The following is a 19,120-nucleotide window of genomic DNA, read 5'->3' as shown; positions in this document are numbered from 1 at the left end:
CTACTTTTCTAAGCTTAGACACGCTTTGGCTAACACAAAACTCAGCGGTATTCATAATATTTCGAGCGTGGAATCATTTTTAATCTGATAAAAACATTGCATGTACCACATGTTACCACCATGAAACAACTCACAAACACCAGAATTTTATTGACTAAGGACGTTAAAACTGATAATATTGTAGCCATTTATTTATTTTACTTGATTCTTATAGTTTTGAAAACCTTGAGAAAAAAATAGATACCCGGCCTAAGACCGATAGACCACAATTGATTATCAACCTGATGAAGTTATGTTCCTTAAAGGAATTTTTTTTTAAGTTTTCGTCTAACTTAACATATTGTATATATACTTCTTTATCCATTTATGAGAATTTCAAATTAAATTTACTCCCAGTTTATGTTTAAAAATACCGTCCATTGTTTTCCCAGTAAAAGTGAATTTTAAGTTTTTTATTTTTTATTTTCTTAGGTCAATTTTAAGCAGAAAAAATACATAAATCTTGTTTTCAAGAGAGAGTTAATGCACTTTAGTAGGTTATATTTCTCAATACTGAGCTTTTTAAAGGCTAAAAATCTCTTGATCTAACACTCCTTATTCGAAGGGCTACAAAACCTACTCGAGGTGTGTAACTTGTAGAAATATTCTCTGAAATAGAGTATGCTGTCTTTTTTCGCCATTTGAATTCTTTCCCATTTCGATTCAAGACTACAATTCTTAAAAATATTATATCCGCATTGTTGATTGAAGTGATTTTGAGAGGCGGAGGCAGAATTTGTGTATAATTCCTGGCTATCAAATTCCACCACTAAGGGCCCAATTGTATTATTCACGGAACGTTTTCAAAATTTTGGGTCATTTTCGACGCCATTTGAAAAACAAATAATTTGTTGATTCCTCGTCGGAACACCTCCCCTTTTTTCCCGCATTAAATGAAATTAATTTTAAGATCTTATTACAACTAAGATAAAGCTACCTGCTGATTTCGAAATAATTCTGTTAGAACCCCGTTCCCGTCTTGTAGAAGAACGCTAGGCTTATCAAATTCTACAACTGTTCCTTTGTCCATTACTAACACTTTGTCATAGTCTATGATCGTGTTCAAACGATGCGCTATCGTAATAACGGTACAATCTTGAAACTTGTCTCTGATTGTCTCTTGAATTCTTCTATCCGTGCTGAAATCCACGTTAGCCGTGGCTTCATCCATGACAATGATCCTGTTTTTGTTCAACAAAGATCTCGCTAAACAAAGTAGCTGTCGCTCTCCTACACCGAAATTGTTCCCTGACTCGGAGAGCTCGAAGTAAAGTTCACCTGGAAGATCCTGGATTTTCGATTTCATTTGAACTTGTTCTAGCACGCCCCAGACCTCCGCGTCGGTGAAGCGTGAGAATGGATCCAGGTTGTTGCGTAGCGGTCCGCTAAAGAGAGTAGGATTTTGAGTAATGACTGAAATCACGGGCCTTGTGCTCTGAACATTGTAGTCGTTTAGTGCTAAATCATCGATGTAAATTTTCCCCGCTGGTTCTGGCATTCGAAACAAAGCGGAAACTAAAGACGACTTTCCAGCTCCAGTTCGCCCTGCTACGCCAACTTTCTCTCTTGCATTTATATTTATTGAAATGTTCTTTAACACTTGTGGGCCTCCCTCGTAGTACGTAAGCGAGAGGTCCTCAAAACGAAGGCCTCCTGCCTGGGGCCAGTCTGGAGGGGGCTTATTGTTGATATCGTATGTGGGCTCCTTGGGGAGCTCTGTGTAGGTTATGACGCGCTCCACAGCTGTCATCATGTTTTCAACATCGGCTGTTTGGCGCATGGCAAACTGCAGCTGACCAACAGTACTGATGGCGTAAACTAGAGATAGGCCAAGTGTCCCTAAACAACAACAACGAAAAGATTCCATTGATTATTGTCAAAAATATTCATTTATCGAATCTCATTTGCTGTTTTTGCTGTTTTTGCACTCAGTGTTTTGAAGTGAATTGTGTTTATGTCACGTATTTCCTGATGTTGAAATGATCAGTTCCCTCTGTAGTACAAAAATCGTTTCTTTCAACCTCTTTTAGGTATTTTCTCACTCCCTAAACTGTTTTAACTTGCTCATTATAAAAACTTTATACACGAGAATTCTCTTGCTATATGTATTGAATTGGAATTTCATGTTGCAACAAGATCTTTGAAAAATTTCAAAGGAATCCTAACTAAACGCGAGCCGCGCGTCTTCTTGCACTTTTTACTGTAATCCATTTTCATCGTCGCCATGCACTGATAACCATGCTCACTTTAGTTCCTAACAAATTTTTGTCATATGTCGAGTACTGGTTTACAAAAGCAAATCATCTTTGCTGGGTCTCCTATGATCCAATTATTGTTTTGATCTTATTTTACTAGACCTTTTCACGTTTGGCATATTTTGCAGTAAGACTAACACAGAAGCTTCGCTTTACCTGCATCAGTTGTCGTGAACACTCCAGTGAACGTAGCCACAACCACGAACAGTGTACAGACGAAGTCAAGCCGAATTCCCATCCACCGAGCGCTGTGAGGTACAAGGAACCAGATCTGGCTTCTCCTGTCTTGCACCCTGTTTAACAACATTCAATTTGATAAGTTTTAGGATCTGTGCGAAGTTTATCTACCTTGTGGGACACCTTTCACTCAACCTTCTTTCGGTTTATTTAACGTTTTCTTACTCGTTAAAAGTTTCCATAAACTTGTCCTCCATGTGGTACGTTCTTATAATGATAATTCCCTCAAGTGTGTCCGCCAGGTGGGCCAGCACCGGACTCTGACTGATAGCTTCCATTCGCTTGATTTCACGGGACGTCTTCAGGTAATACCTACACGGGCAAATTAAAACGTCAGTTAAACGGTAACTTGGACATAAAAAATCATCTACAGTAGACGGCGATATTATGCCATTTTCGAGTTGCTTTTAGACCCCGTAATGATATGAGGCCTGACGAGGTTTACCCGCATACTCATTTTTACGGATATCATATGAGAGGGTTTACCCATCAGTTGATTTAACCGTGCTATCTTTAGACGTAACATTGTTAGACCTTGTTGCGAAATGTGACGAAACGAACGCTAATGTGTTCCATACCGTAAGACTGTTCCACACGGGTTTTGAAATGTTGGAATATGTTGGACGAACGTTTGACTTAAATGAAACTTTCTTCAAAACTCTCTTATCTTCTCACCTCTCTGAACATGTCCCTACAGGGTAGACACGCTTCCAAATTCCCCCACCGATGAAGGGTAATGTAAAGTCAAAATGAGGCTAATTTTGGGGGCCATTTAACGTGGCTTCATTGTCAAAAGGAAATGCGCAACATGCATGACTTGGAAATGGTCTTTTTCTTCTTCATTCGGTATGTAGCACGCCACGACTAGCTGGAGACTATCTTTCACAAACAATTTTGGCCAATTTCTTGTCATTCCCAATCCATCATAGACGATATTCGTTTTCCAGTTTGAGCAAAATATCATGTTAGAATAGAGCTTGTTGAAAAAGACCTGCTTTGGTTGGCTCTTTACTAAAGGAATGCGTTCTGTTCTTGATGACCTCCTAACAAAATTACAACTAATTATCTTGCCAATTTGACAAGAGCTCTTATACAAGCTGACTTTGTTGCACTTATTTACCTGTTAATTGCGAAGAAACCAGTTATCATGGGAATGACACCAATTATCGCATAGTAGTTAGTCGCGCACGTGACGCAAACAGAGGCAAGAGTCTGCAGTATGTACTGTACAGCAAGCAGCGAAGTTGGCGGCAGGAACTCGTCCACGATCCCGATATCCTTTGAAAACCTGTTTAGTATTCTTCCAGACGGGTTCGTGTCGAAAAAATGGACAGGAGACTGGAGCATAGACAGCACCATTTTATCGTGCAGGTTTTCTGAGCATCTGAGTGTGGTGCAGTAGTACAGGAGACCCCGTAGGACAGCTAGGAAGAGCGCGCCTCCCACCAAGCTTCCATAGATTATCAGGTTTAGCTTGTGTTTTTGGTCAACCCACTTCAGTCGTGTCAAATGAACTAGCCACAGATTTGGCGAAATGATCGATGCTGTGAAAAAAAAACCAGACTTGTTATTAGAGGCAGCTAGTAACGCTTTACACAAACAAATGTGTTGAAGTCAATAATAAAGTAAATGTACAAAGTTATTAGTTTCTGAATAACTATTGTGCCTTCCCGGCCAGCATACTGTGTTTTCATCAACGCCTGTGATGAGCGTTGTGTAATTACAACACGTACCTTGCGCGATGAAGAAAAGCAACAACAGAAACAACAAGAGCACCCCATGCAGGCCCGATCTGAAGTAGTCCCAGTAAAGGCCTGCGGATATTGTGCCAACAATACGGTCCTCTTGGGAAGCGGCCAAACCCTTGCCGGCGGACAAACGAGAGCAGTCGCTTTCTCGACGTTCTCTCCGCTTTTCGTTCTCCTGCAAAGAAAGCAGAACATTGTTGTCAAATTTTTGAAGTGAGTAGCAAGACTGTTTTTTGGAATATCAGTCGAAGTACTATTTTAATGTCTTAGACTTAACAGGTAATATTTTTCAAGGATCTTGTCAATACCTGTTCACTTGTAACGGTCATTTTGCCTCCTTCAAGTTCATGGTACTTCTCTTGTCCAAGATGAAACTCTTTCTCCAGTGAGTCAATGTCCATTCCAGCCTCCTTCATCTGTTCATACTCGCCTTCCTTCACAACATTCCCCTTATCCAAGATCAGTATGTAGTCTGCGCTCTTCATGAACTGAAGCTGGTGCGTCACAAGAACACGCACCTTGTTGCTAAGCAACCCATTGATGCAATTCTCAAAGATGTGTTTGCCAACTTTGGCATCAACAGCGCTTAGCGGATCATCGAGCAAGTAAATATCAGCATCACTGTACACTGCACGTGCTAAATTCACACGAGCACGCTGACCACCACTTAAGCTTGCACCGCGTTCCCCAAGCAAGGTCTTGTCGCCATCAGGCAACATGGCAATATCCTTCTTCAAGTCGCAAGCTTCGATAGTTCGATCATACCTCTCCTGGTCGAACTCCTGATTGAAGAGAATGTTCTCTCGAAGGGTCCCGCTGTAAGCCCAGGCGGTTTGAGGGACGTAAACGATTTTTCCATTGTGCGTTACGTTCCCCTCGCTTGGAGGAAGTTCGTCAAGCAATGCTAAGAGAAGAGATGATTTGCCACAGCCAACAGGACCCGTTACTAGAAGAAGCTTGCTTTCAGCTACCTCGAGACTCACGTCGCTAAGGACTGGAGCTTCGTTTTTGCCATTCCAGTGACAAGTTATGTTGGAAGCCTAGAAAATTTGAAAAGGAAACATCTTCATATCAGTTTAACTGACAGTAAAATAACAGCATAGAATTACTTTGTCTTAAAAAAAAAACCCCGATGTGTATCACAAGCAATTCTTTCATGGGCCTTTCATCATCACCGCACGCCCTGCAGAAAACACGTCTTCATCCATGTGTACTCGAGTTTTGCTTTGGTAATGTGTAAAGCTGGCTTTCACGAGACATAATGCTTTTTCCAAGTGAGGACAGCGTAAGAAGAATGAATGTGTTTGTTCTCCTTGTACGCTAGCCTAATGCTTGTGCTTATTGCTTGTGGTTGTGCCCATTGAAAACCAGCCTTGAGGTGGGGGTAAATGGTTTTGATTTTTTGCATTCCTTTGTTCTTGGTTAGCTCTTTTTGAAATAGGTTTAGTTGTCAATTTGTACGCGGGACAAGTATCGACGAGATAACGATTTATTTCACTCATTTTAGCCAAGTTGGCGTGGACTTTCCTCTCTTCTAGTCCAAAGTAAAAAATAGCAATTTGTTTTCTATCAACCAAGACGATTTCTCGTAAAAATACCTTCAGGAAGGGCTTTTTTTTGGTATCTGTTTCCTTTTTCGGTTTCTCGTCGCCATCTTCATTTTCCGTAGCTTCCTCTCCTTGAGTTTCTTCCTTCCCTTTCCCATTCCCATTTCCATTCAGTTCTTCTATCAACAAGAACGACTCGATTCTCTCAAGCGACGCAAAACAGTCAGCAATAAGCTGCATGCCATCTGTGAGGCCATACACCAGAGAGCGCCTGTTTTCAGACAAGAGTCCGACCATTGTAAACACATTGAACGGTGTCAAACGTATGCCAGTGAAGATCAGAGTTATGAAGGCGATCAAACAAATTACACTGTCGTATGTGTGCTGCAGGGAAGCGAACGTTGAAAGAATGTTGTAGATTTTCCGCAGGAAGGAGAGCTCAGATCTAAAGATCAAAACAAACAAGTATTGTATTATTTAAGTACTTTACACAAACTATCCGTTTAGTCCCAGTAAAAATAAGTTAGTATGAACACCACAATTTAATTCTTAGTAGGTAAATTCAGTTTAACGAGCATGGGACAAAACGCATGGCCCCTGCATACTGCTGGGGCCATTAACGTCGAAAGAAAAAGGTAAAACTGAATAAGCTCAAAGATTAAGTATTATGAGTAACCCTATTCGGTTTTCTCTTTTCCATGCTCGTGACAAACTCAATGCACTTGTTTACATCTTTGAATTTATCACAATGAAATTCTTGTTTTCAAATCTTATTTGAGAATTGACCCTGTGTAAAACTGTTCTCTGAAGAACGCCTTCTCAAATTCCCTTCCTTCTGCGTGGGACCAAGTGGCCCATCAGGCCGGACTGAGCTTATCCCTGTTTCTGCAGCATTTAGCAACTAGGAGAAATTTCTTCTCTCCCCTGGATCAGATGCTAGTCCATCGCAGGCTTACACCCACCAGTAATTTCGCTGGTACCCATTTATATACCTGGGTGGGGAAAGGCACTGTGAAAGCAAAGTGCCTTTCCCAAGAACACAACGCAATAAGTTATCGGGCCCGATAAGTCACCCGAAAAGTCCCCGTTAACTTTTCGGGTGTTTCTCGAAGCTCCCGTTTTTTACGATCCCGTTAATTTTCCCGTAAAAGTGACCGGGAAATTGAAAATGTTGCAAAACTAAACAAAATGGCGGCCGTAGGCGGACTTTTTGGAGTAGTTAGACGGCCACGGTCATTCCAGAAAAGACCAATTTTGGCCGACATGGCTGATTGTGAGATCGTTGAAAGATTCCGTCTGTCAAGGGCAAGGATAGAGTGGCTAATTGAAGAAATTGGTGACGAGTTGGAGAGGAATACGTCGAGAAGCTGCCCACTCTCTCCTGAGACACAGGTTAGTGTAGGCGTAGTTCTGTTTTTTTTTTTTTTAAATACTGTTTGAAAGGTGCCTGGAGCATTTGCAGCGCTTTATTGAACGCTAGTTTTATCGCGCCCGGTAAATTTCGGGAAAGTTTACGGGTGCTTCGAGAAACGCAACTTCGGGCCCGGTAAAGTTTCCCGTTAACGGTCCCGATAACTTATCGGCCCCGTTATTTACCGGGTCTTTCGAGAAACGGGCCCCAGGACTCAAACTTCGGATTACTCGATCGGGAGTCCATTAGTCCATCGAATATCCCACTTCCAATCCTCTGACTTACCTTCTAATCATGCGTACTGCGTCTCTGTATGGCCACTCCCAAGCATACATCTTCACCGCACGTATTCCAGACACAATCTCATTCATCACCGCCAGTCGCTTGTCTGTGACACGTGCTGCCTGCATACGAAGCTTAGCAACCCAGCCTGTCATCTCGGCTTCGTAAGGAATAAGAATGAGAGCAAATGCCAAACCTGTGACAGCCTGCCAGCCAATTAAAACCCAGAGAAGAATTCCTAGCACCACAAGATCAAAGGGGGATCGTAACGACGCGAAAAGGTTCTGAGTGGCCAAATCCAGCCGCTGGATATCATTGGATACCAGGTTGATCACATGACCGGATGTTATCTTTGCGAGCTTTGATTGACTCATGCGCAGTACCTACAACGACAAATAACAGAAATAATTTGAGTTCAAGATCTAAAGAAGCAGGAATTTGATTTCGACTGCGATGAGTTTATAAATTTAAGGAACTCTCCGCGACTTGTGGAATAAAACCAATATATGAACTCGAACTAAATGCAGAAAGCCATGTTATTCTAGTCAAGCTTGAACAGTGGGTTAGTATATAATAATATAATAATATATATCGGACTCTGAATACAAATGGTCCGAGTTCGAGCCCGTTCGATGTCTTTCATTTAATTGAAAGCAGGTTAACAGAGAAAATAGAACTGCTCTTTACTTTTAAATGTCTTGTTTTGTTGTGTTTTGACAACGTAATTTAGAGGGAAGAAAATTGCAAGAAATCCTCTTGTAAACATTTTGGTTTTATATTGCCTAGGTTGTCAAATATTACAAGCTACTTTCGGAGTGGTTGTTGTTTTTAGAAAAGGTCCAAGCTTTCAGGAAGTCGATATTTGCGGAGTGGCAGTAACTTTGGAGAGTTACCAGAGGGGTACGTACCAAAAATGTCGTATCTTTCGGGAGTCGCTGCTCACAAGGCACTCCACCTCAGCAATTGCGGTATATGTCTTAAAGTTTTTTATTAGAATCATTTATTTTGAAAGACAATAACTTTAAGGGAGACTATGCTGAGGGTGTGACAAAACTGCTCTTTAACTAAAAATACTCTCTGTGGGTTCTATACTATGGTAATATCACGCCGTTGTTATAGCTATGAACGCAGAATGAAAAAAGGGTTTAGAAAGATGACGTGAATCTTTTCAAACAGCTACTTTAAATACTTTCCCGCAATTGACGTAAGTTCCAAAGTTTGTAACTATATTTTTACTATAAAGTTACAGTCTAACTAAAAGCGTTCTATGTGAATTGCGGTTTATTTGAGGTACACGAGAGTGTTTAAGAATTTTTTTAAAAAGTTGTTGACACGCCCCAAGTTACATGTAAATGAAAAAAAAAAAATCCGAGCAAAGCTCTGCGTGCATTTGCATGTAGACTACTACACCCCAACCCACCCCACTCCCACGTCGTTACAACAAAACTGAAGAAAAGTCACCAAAAGACATTCAGCGATTAAACAGCGATGGAAATTTAGTTCCTATCGTTTACTTGCGTAAATATGTATAGAGCTAAGCACAACAAACGGAGACAGTCACTCCAAATAATCTATGCCGTTAGTTGATCTTTTAAGTTCCCATCATGCGAGTCGGATTGCACTTAAAAGCAATTCAGTTCAAATTTTCCTGTTTCGAAGTCTTTTTTTCGAAGGTGACTTTGATCGCTTTGTTAACAGTTCTAAACAGTCTTTTGCAAAAAGACAAAGAACAAATAGCTAACATTTAAGTTTTTTTTGTACAAGTTTCTGACGGAACGAAGTTGTAAAACAATTGTTATTTATTTACGCTTGCCCGGTCATGAATGAACGAATTTGAAAGGAATTAATGAGAAAGGCGTAATTGTTTGCTGCAAAAAGCATATTTCGTTTGCAATCTGCTACCAAGATGAACTTGTTAGTTGAAATGCTTGTACTTATTGCATTATTGTAAATACGTATACAAAGTGCCAGGTTGGAACCTTTTATTTGATATTTTCAGTTTATTGTAGACCGTACACCAGCAACGCGACCGTACAATCAATTCGATGCTTTCTATCAAAATTTTCACTACTACCGAAAATACCGAAGTAAAAAAGTTGGTTTTGTAAAAGTATTTTAGTTTAGTCGTACGTGTGTTCGAACACGAATAACGCGCTGATATGACAAGGGGCGTAAAGAGACTCTTTGCAAGAATTATCATAAGAAAGATCAAAATCACTGAAGTGTGATTTTAAGCCGTACCATACACGATGGAAGCATTGTTTGAATGTTTTTCACGCTTCTCCGATCAGAAATAAAAAACATTTTTTTCCAGAAGTTAAAGGGACGCTGTTTATTCACGCATAAGTAACTTAGTTGACTTTTTTCATAACAACTTTGGACACTTTTCTTTAAATCAGCCTTTCATAAATCTGCCACAATTTATGAAATAAAACTAAGTTTTCAAACATTAGTCCGCATTCGTATTGCTATATGGAGTGACTATAGATTTTGTACCACTTTTTTAATTTATTTGCTGATCTCATTTTAAACATGGTCTAAATGTTCTTTGCAGTGTTTTGACCTAACCGATCAATAAATGATAAGCCAGGGAGATCCAGCTAGCTGCTAGTTAGTAGTTAATAAAGTTATTTGACAATTTGTGGAAATAAAAATATGATAAACAGTGACGCGGTGGTCAGGTTATTAGGGGTGGTTCACGCTTCTCTGATCAGAAATAAAAACTTTCTTTCTAGAATTTAAAAGGGCGCGTTTTAATTACGCATGAAATAACAAAATATGGATCGGATCTGTTCGCCGTCACAAAAATTGCCATTTAGTAATAACAAAATTCGCTTCAATTTTAAAAAAATCAGTTAGTTCTTTTACGATGTCAAAAGCTAAATTTTCAAATCCAAACAGGCAAATTCAGCGTCTATCAAAAAAACATTGTTTGCTGCAAGCGAAAGATATTATTATGTTAGCGTTGCACGGGAGCTTTTATTTACTAACTTTCTGGACGATATTACTGAATATATAATCTTTGATATCATGATTGTTCCACTTTACCATCATATATTTGAGCTTACTGTAGTAAGAAGTTGACCTTTCTAGTAAATGAATAATTGTTTTGTCAGACCAAGGTTTATGCAAACTTCTACTAAAATAACTCAAGCGAAAACTAGAAGTATTAAAAGGCGCGGTGGTAGAATTATTTACGCTTCTCTGGTCAGGGATAAAAGGTTCAGTTTTTTACAAATCAATGGACGCTGTTTATCTATGCAAGATATTTTTTGTGTTAAGCATTAAAAGATATATACCCTTTTACTTAAATTAGTGCATTAGTGATGGCAGCCATCAAACTTTAGAGAAAGTAGTTTACAACAAGAGCGATATTTTGCCAAAATAAATGTCAAAACTTCGACTAAGCCGCGACTGACCAACTATTCTCTACTGCAGCGAGGTTAAATAGATTTTTTAAGTGTTTTAAATTATGCAAAATAATAAATATGTGTTGTTTTAAAACAACTCAAGAAAAGGCTGATTTGTTTAACTGCAGATATAAAATAGTTCTTAAGACATCGCTGCATTCTTTGCACGGATCTTAATTGTTTGATGAACAAGTAATTCAATAAAAGCCAAAATTATACCTAATTTTAAAGCGATTATTCGTGATTTACGTTTCCTTATAATTTAAAATTCCAAACAGGCTAAAAGAACACGCAACTTAAAGTTTGTTATAAATATAATTTCCCTTAACTCTCTTAAGAAATTTTTCTCCCGAGCAAGGAAATAGATCTTGTACTTACCTTCTTATAAAGCAAGCCGGTTGCCGCGGCCCTGAACCTCATACCCAGCAAAGCTGATCTGTTTTGGTAATGATGTTGAGCAAGATTCCTTCCCAGGGAAGTGATGCATATAAATGTGGGTAAAATATATTTGAAGCTAACATCCAGTTGTCGTATTCCCATCAGATACGAGATCAAAAATCCCAGCAAAACCGGCAAAGTCATTCTATTCGCCATATCGGTCAGCACTAGAGCGATTATTGAAAAATATTCGTACCAAGGGCATACCCGCATCAACGCCTTCCAAAATCGCGGTCTCTTGCCCTGGTGTCTTTTATTCAATTCTTTTTGCCATTCTGTTTGTAATTTCTCTGTTAATACTTCTGATTTGTCCTCCTCCAGCAGTGGAAATAAATCTTCTTCCTCGAGTGGCCGTTTGTTTCCCGTGATAAAGATTTTGTTCATCCACCATATTGTTAAGCGAGAGAAGATGTTGGCGTTCAAAACAGGGTTCACATTATTTTTAGCGTCTTCTTCAGCGTCGAGCTTTTCGTAGTCGTTCTTCACCATATTCCCGCCTCTGAAGATCGCAGTTGACGATCAGAGTCACATGGTTTTAGGTTTCCGTTGAATCTGCGAAAGAGTGTACTGAATGAGTTAACTGGAATTTAAAGATGCAATCGGGAATAAAAACATGTTGAGGGCCAGACGTAAACTACATTATAAATATGGCTATAAAATAGCGATATGCTTCACCGCTCGCATTCAAATACGTAAAACAAATCGCTGTCTTTGATGAATATTGTTATTTCATGTTCTCCTTGAGTGCACACACATTTTTAAAGAAATGCAAAGTGTATAAAAATAACTCCATGTAGTACATGATATGAAATTCATTTTTATTCTTGATCGAGGTCTTTGAAAAGGGAATTGCCATCCCTCGGCCAGTAACAAATGCCTAGCGTTTTGCAAGCTAAACGATTCTCGGACGATTAAAACTTGCTTCAGTAATTTGATATTCAGTGACATGTAAAACGAAGTTTAAAGTATATATTCTCCTTATGAAAATTCGACATTCAATATTGCGAATACATTTTATAAGCAGGAAGTTCGCGTGGGTAAGTTTATGGCGTTTTCTGGGCAAATAACTTCAGACGAACTTCTGTAAATTTTACTAACCCTAACTAACTTAAAATTCAAATTACAAGTAAAATGTCTGATCAGAAGAGACCACTTGATAGACTAGTAAATACATTTTATAAGTTATTGATATTAAAATCGTTACAGGGATTTCCTGTGATTGTTTTATTTTAGACCTATTGGTAAGGTTTTGATATTGAGTACAAATTGACCCAAACGTGATTTTGTCAGCCCGGTGCAAAACAAGTTATAATTTTGCTATAAATCTGCTTAACGCCCGTTTCCAAGCGTTTCATTTTCATTTTTCACTCGCGTTGAACATCGTGCTTTTAGATATTGCATTACTTGTTCAAGACCAATTAAACTCGATTACAATGATTCAACAGTAAAAATAGCTACAGACGCAAAAACTCTCAAAAGCGATGACTGCGCAGAGTTGGTTAATCAGCAATTTCTCAATTCATTTATCGGTTTATAGTTTGTCGTTCAGTCTTATCACTTTTTTTCTAGAGGTGATTTTTATCAGGGAATTCCTTGGTTCTGTTACCATACACGCCGTGAAAGGACACATTTCAAACTTCTGAAACAGTGAACGAACAAGTAGAAAAAAATGGAAATTTTAAAACACATCAGCGCGATATATTACAGGATGGGCTTTGCCTGTAAGAAAACTTTGATTACAGCGATATTCGTAAAATTCGTGAAATTTCAGCGACAACTCATTTTCGCGATCTAGACAGAAATATATTTCCTAACACATTAAAATTTCTCTTAGTTTTAGCAAAATTGGAGAATTTGTTTAACATGTTTAACATCTTTTTTTAAAAAGGCCACTTTCTTTTTAGCGACATAAGTTTTCGCGACTTTTAAAAACACGAAAATTTTATGTCGCAAAAAAATTGTGTATTAAGGTATTGCCGATTCTTCTTTCTACCATATAGTTCTTGGAATTTATTAAGGATCTCTTTGGTCTCATTACCACTTGTATACCTGTATCGAACAAACGTTGGGGTGATTTTTACGACGTTCTGATTCAAGTTTCTCGCTTGTACTGCGTTAAAAAGTTGGTTTGCAAAGTTATTATGTTATTCTTCCACCAGGAATATAAAAGTAGTCAGATAGAACTGACATCTTTAATGTTTCAACTTCTACTCACAACGTTAACTGAGCCATCCTTCTGATTCGCGAAAGATAAATTTAGCGTCTACGTTTACTCGTTTGTTAACGACCGACGTCAGCTTGACCATACACCATTTCTCCTCCCTAACTGTATTAAAATGATTCTTATTAGGCCTACTGTTCTTCGTACATCGACCTAATATACATTCATTTCGGCTCGCGGCATCTAGGTGGATTAAACGCGCCTTTTTTTTTTCTCTCGCCAAAAGGTAACTTTGATCAGTGTTAAGCATCGATCTTGTGGAGAACAAAACCAAATAGAAGATTTAATATACATGTAATCATTTAATTTAGGTTCCTCTTAAGACCATTTTCAGTCCTAGAGAAATGATTAAGTTTGAGAAGACATGAATCAAATTGTGAAAGAAGGCATTCGGAAAAAGATTTCCGAGCGTCTTTTCTTCTTTCACCAATTGATTCAGCGATGTCTTCTCGTGTATGTAACAAGTTCAAAATTTAACATAATTTTTTTTCTTCAAGATATAGTTGTTCAGTTGACCCGCTTAGTTTGGCTCGTCTGCCATTAATTAAAGCCCGTGATCCCATCATGGGACGGGGTACTAAATGAGTGGCATGACCAACTAGAGCAATACCGTTCAAAATATCACTTAGTGTTGCCTTGAAAGAAATAAATTTTAAAGCTAGTGGAATATCTAAAGTCGATAAACGTTTCTTAGAATTGCTTAAGTTGTTTAAAAAATGTAGGAACAGGAACAAGTTTTGTTTTCCTTGTAACTTGGCATTTAGCAAAGTTATTTTTTCAAGACACTTGATCTTTACACTGATTTTACAGAACAATCTGGCGTTAAACAAGTTTGCATCAAGTATATAACTAAATTTATTTTTGGGTGTAAGATACGTTTACATATTTCCATGGCGTGGTACCTCCATAAATTCGAATATTAACTCTTGGGTCATATAATAACAGCCACCAGATAACCTGCTTAACTTTCGAAAAGTTTTCAAAACAGATTTTTAATAACAACTTTTAACGGTAAGTTCTTTTTCTAAATTACTACAGCTTAACAAGAAATAAGATTTAACTTTCAATCGAGTTTGATTATTTACTGTCGTAAGGTTTTTATTTAAAACGCGTGCTTTTAAGAACTACAAATATAAAAGAAAAAAGGCGTTTGATAAAATTGAAGAGATTTACCTCACACCATATGGTATAAAACCATAACATAAACTATTTGAAAATCTATTGAAAATTTAACAGCAATAGAATGCATTTTTGTGATAAATTTCCTCTTCGGACATGTGTTTGTTGGCTCTTATTCAAGCAGTTTACCAAAAATGTGGTAAGCCATAATTGATCATTTAACAACAAAAAAGGCAGAGATAGAAGATAACATAGCTTTTGTGATAAGAACGAAACCTTTCTCACTTACTTGCATAATGTTTTTATTTCGTCGTACAGCAATGTGATTTTCCGTTCGTAAAATCCGATGGAACTCCTGTCGACGACCAATTCCACTCCATTTAGCTTCGTTGTGATTGTATCTAATATCTTAGAGAGTGCGTTCCCATTTCTTTCGTTAATATACCAATGAATGATCGAGTATTGTGTGTCACCGTGTCTTCATAGAGGTTACGTCAGGGAACGGATCAAAGTAGCTAATTGACGAGAAATCCTGGGTTCCACCGAAGGCTACCACGCAGCGTATTCGCGCATTTTATGAGCAGCGGTGCAGTGATCAGGGGCTCAGCAATATTATGTCTACACTTTACCCAGACAAGACAACAAGCAAAACTAAAGCTTTTTATTTGGTAAGGTGGAAAAATAAAGCAGATTCTGGCGTCCTGCACTGAGTAGGGAGATTTTGTTTCCTGTTTCCGTAAATATCTCGGTTTATTTTATTCTTTGTAAACGTTAAATTTCACAAATAGGAAATGCCATTCAAATAAAAATGTTCCCCTATTATAGGTTACAGGATGATTATCTTAGGGATCTGTTTTTGTAAAGTATATAGGCGAACTGAGAAAAAATAACCTTGTATCTACAAGATGTTTGGGCGATATATAAGCCCCATGGTCGGTCGGTTCCTTTACCTGATTTGTTAGATTTGTTGAATAAAATTTCGTGACAAATGAACTTTCATGTTTACCTCGACATTGCTGATCCTAGCAGTATGCAGGACACGTGTCACATATCAACCTAGTAAATGGCCCAGCTCACCAAGAGTCTCTTGTAGCTTAGTTGGTTAGAGCGCCAAACCGGTATCTAAGAGTACTCATATTTTTTCTTTGTGCCACGCTCCTATCAAATGAGCATTTCATCTTTATCAGGTCTTATCATAAAATTTTGTATTTTATTGTGATCAACCGTTTTATGTTTGTTGATTTGGTTGAGTTTTTCTAAACAGTTTGGTCCAGGTTAATAGATTGGTTGAAACCTTGCCACCTGCGTCGATGGATCTGCTACAGACTGCTGCACCACAAGCTTTAAGTGAGGCATCGCCAAGGCCGTGAAGTTCAATTTTTTAACTTGATCCGATGATCGTTGAATTGAAGAAAAGTTATCGCTCAAAATATACCAGGTGATGTGTTAGACCAGCAGCATGGTGGCCATTCAGTGACTCGATTTGTCATTCAACTAAATCTACCAGATCACATCTTATCCAAGAATTGCTGTAATTCCACTGCCACTTATCATTAAACACTGTCAGTTCCAGAAAGCGCTTCCTTGGCTGCAGCAGAAAACTCTCCACACATTCCTTTGCGTGACTTTAAACTGTAGCAATGGACATGAAGGGACTACAATTTTTATCAAATGCTAACGTTTTCAACCGATAGCTTCTCGGTACTGTGGATCATCGCTTCTTGGGTCCCTCCAAACATAGCACAGGGCAACCTGGTTCCTCTTGTCAGTTTTGATAAGGAGAAATGTCTTGCATGTCTTGTAGATTACTAGCCTTTCTGTTCGCCTGCTTCCTCGATCGTTTCTGTATAACCCTTCTCGGAATATTGATTGATGGCATTTTTGTTGGCAACAGGACCCATCAAATCTCTCCGAATTTCACTTCAGTTGTCTTTCTACCCCTAGGAGCTCTTAACGGCTTGATGGTAGTTTGATTTTAACTAACCTTTCAATATCAAGGGTACTTCTTAGAGCTCGCCATAAAACTTTAGTCCTTCATTGAACTGTAAGCGTGGTCTTCTTCCTGCAGTGGCATGGGAATATCACCCGTGTTGTCAATTCCAATAGACGAAAGTAACTATTAAAATCTGCGTTAGAGTAGCTGTGGCTGAGTCAACGGTTGACACATCTATCTGACACCTTTGACCGTTGTTAGCTCTATCCATACATGTTATGCATGCATTTAGTTGATTTTTTTTTACATTTTTTCTACATTTGTCGTTTTCGCTAACCGAAAGGAGCGACCCCCCAAAGAGCGATCGCCGGCAACCCTCCGAAAGTAGCCACATAAAAATGCACCTAAATCCAAAAGTAACAAGGGTCGTTATTGTATAGCTTTACAGTACTGTTACCGCATTCAGTCAGTTAACAACCGTAATATCGATCAATTTCAGCCACAGTTGATAATTTCGAAAAAAAAATTAAGAATTCAAAATCTTTGTTCAGGGCTCGCGTAGTTTCTAGCGGCACGTTTCACTACTGCAATTTTTACTTTAACGTAAGTTTTCCATGCAATAGTAGCCGGCAGAACTTGTAAAATATGAGGAATGAATCTCCTCACTTTTGTTTCCTTAGCAAAAACGAAAAATCACCAATTTTCACTTCAAATCGTCCAAAATCAGTTAAATATAAGGCCTTTAATGTAATTTCTTTTGTCGCTCGCTTGATGTTTTCATGTGGGTTTCCCGCGCGCTGTTCTCAGTCCCACGCGCGGAGTATTGTCAACATTTTTTGAGCCCTAAAATAATATCTAAGGCCGACTATTTCACTGTTTTTGCAAAATACTTAAAAGAGATAAATTATTGCACTCTTTTGACTTATTTACGCTTTCAAGTACGAATTGTAGAAAACAAAGGCATATGAGCACCCACTAGTTGACTTAAGCTGAGAGAAAAGTTCGTCTGGCACAATCAGTTGTAACCACTCTTTAAAAATGTGCAATGTCAACTTACCAACTTTAGCTTTTGTCTTCTCTGTACGATGACTGATAACGGCCTTGTGTAGCTTTGGAAGGCTTCTATTGTTGGGGAAATGGAGAATAAAAACGTGTCACCACTTCTTCGCTAACAACCAGATCCTTTCTATAAGGAATTAATTTAAATTCGGCGTTGACGCTGTATCCTTTAAAAACGCTTTGTTTGTCATAACAATCATACAGCAACCTATTGCATGGAATGCCTGAAGGCCGAATATTTAAACTCTGGAACTGATCCTCTTAATTTCAACTGAAATTAGCTCAATTTTTAATCGTTCTTTTATTGACTCATGTGTTCTATAGAAAAAGGCACTATATTTTGCTCGAGTTCACAAATAGAGCAAGAAACATTGGTGTATAAAAGTAGCTATGTTGCTTTACTGTCAGAGATAATTTATTTTGAAATGGGAGGGTGAATAAAATGCTACACCGCCGAAATTAATTAATTCACAATTGGCAGGTCGTTCTTTGTGGCAACACAGTCAGAGCTAATTTATTCAGAATGGGAAGAAAACAATACCTACGCGGCTACGCTACACCGTCAGCCTAATGATCAATTAAGGCATATTATCCAACTCCGAGAAGTGGAGTAAAAATAACACGCGAAACGATAACAAATATTTCCTGATATTTGTACTTTACAAAACCGGTTTAACGTGCTCCACGAATTCCTCTTATTCCTCCTGACCGCGCGAAAGGAAAGTCAGCACTTCGGAAAGACAAACATCGAATAGCATATGTTTGCTTATCTTGCATATAAACGTTTTAATTAATTCTATCAACGGGCATTAATTATAAAATTTTAGCGTTTAAAAGTTAAATCAGGTTTTTTTCATGTTGCATGGCGATTCTTGGACCAATTTTGGGTAAGACACGAAAAAAGCAACAGAAAAAAAGAAGAAATCATACTGGTTTGGCTTTTTTAAAGAGTGGAAAAATGCATCATTTAATTATTGTTTGTGAGTTAACTATACCGTAACAGTGAGGGGGAGCCGCCTTCTATGTGGTAAGAAGCAGTCTTGTTTTAAAAGAAGATATATTTAAGTATTGATCTTAAGTTATGTTTTTGTATTGATCTTAAAGTGCAGTACATGTATTCAGTGCACGAAATAACGTATAATGTAGGTAGATAAATGCAGAGCTAAATAACTGAGGTGAAACCTACCTTCAACCGTTCAAAATATCAGGAAATCGTACGCACAACAAACCTAGTGCTGATCACGTGAATGGCGGCGGTTCGTAGTTTTCAAGCTAAAAGTGTGGATCTAAATGCCTCAGTTCACTATCGCCGTAAGTTTCCAAAACATTGTCTAGTAACTTTTCTACGTTCTCCATTTTCTATGATAATAGGCAGTCGGCTTGCTCAGAAAACGTTTTCAAAACAAAATCCAATATTTCAT

General features: G+C 38.3%; 1 protein-coding gene across 3 annotated transcripts; it reads right to left on the bottom strand.

Moving 5' to 3' along the window:
• Positions 1-130: 130 nt before the first annotated feature.
• Positions 131-19,009, bottom strand: LOC144657118 (ATP-binding cassette sub-family C member 4-like). Of its 3 annotated transcripts, XM_078517417.1 has the most exons (11): positions 18,886-19,009; positions 17,698-17,762; positions 11,308-11,919; positions 7,523-7,902; positions 5,878-6,271; positions 4,588-5,319; positions 4,265-4,454; positions 3,652-4,075; positions 2,697-2,843; positions 2,451-2,587; positions 131-1,878 (listed from the first exon to the last, which is right to left on the bottom strand). In XM_078517417.1, the coding sequence occupies exons 3-11, from the start codon at positions 11,854-11,856 to the stop codon at positions 962-964; spliced, it is 3,870 nt and encodes a 1,289-aa protein (XP_078373543.1). In that variant the 5' UTR covers positions 11,857-11,919; positions 17,698-17,762; positions 18,886-19,009; the 3' UTR covers positions 131-961. The 3 variants fall into 3 exon arrangements, with proteins under 3 accessions (XP_078373543.1, XP_078373541.1, XP_078373542.1); XM_078517415.1 differs by lacking the exons at positions 17,698-17,762; positions 18,886-19,009 and adding an exon at positions 14,997-15,204; XM_078517416.1 differs by lacking the exons at positions 17,698-17,762; positions 18,886-19,009 and having other exon boundaries at positions 11,308-12,006.
• Between the last annotated feature and the right edge of the window lie 111 nt (positions 19,010-19,120).

Source organism: Oculina patagonica, chromosome 6 (assembly GCF_052425735.1).
Source record: "Oculina patagonica isolate OP01 chromosome 6, crgOcupat, whole genome shotgun sequence".
In the NCBI taxonomy this organism is placed as follows: domain Eukaryota; kingdom Metazoa; phylum Cnidaria; class Anthozoa; order Scleractinia; family Oculinidae; genus Oculina; species Oculina patagonica.
Note: the sequence above shows the minus strand (reverse complement) of the source record. Positions and strands in the feature narration are given on the sequence as shown.

Excerpts from the sequence above, each read along its gene's own strand:
- LOC144657118 (XM_078517417.1), bottom strand. The coding sequence starts at position 11,856 with ATGGTGAAGAACGACTACGAAAAGCTCGACGCTGAAGAAGACGCTAAA. Across the intron at positions 5,320-5,877 it reads AAAAAAAGCCCTTCCTGAAG|GCTTCCAACATAACTTGTCA; the intron begins GTATTTTTACGA and ends CAAATTTTCTAG. Across the intron at positions 4,076-4,264 it reads GCTTTTCTTCATCGCGCAAG|CATCGATCATTTCGCCAAAT; the intron begins GTACGTGTTGTA and ends TTTTTTTCACAG.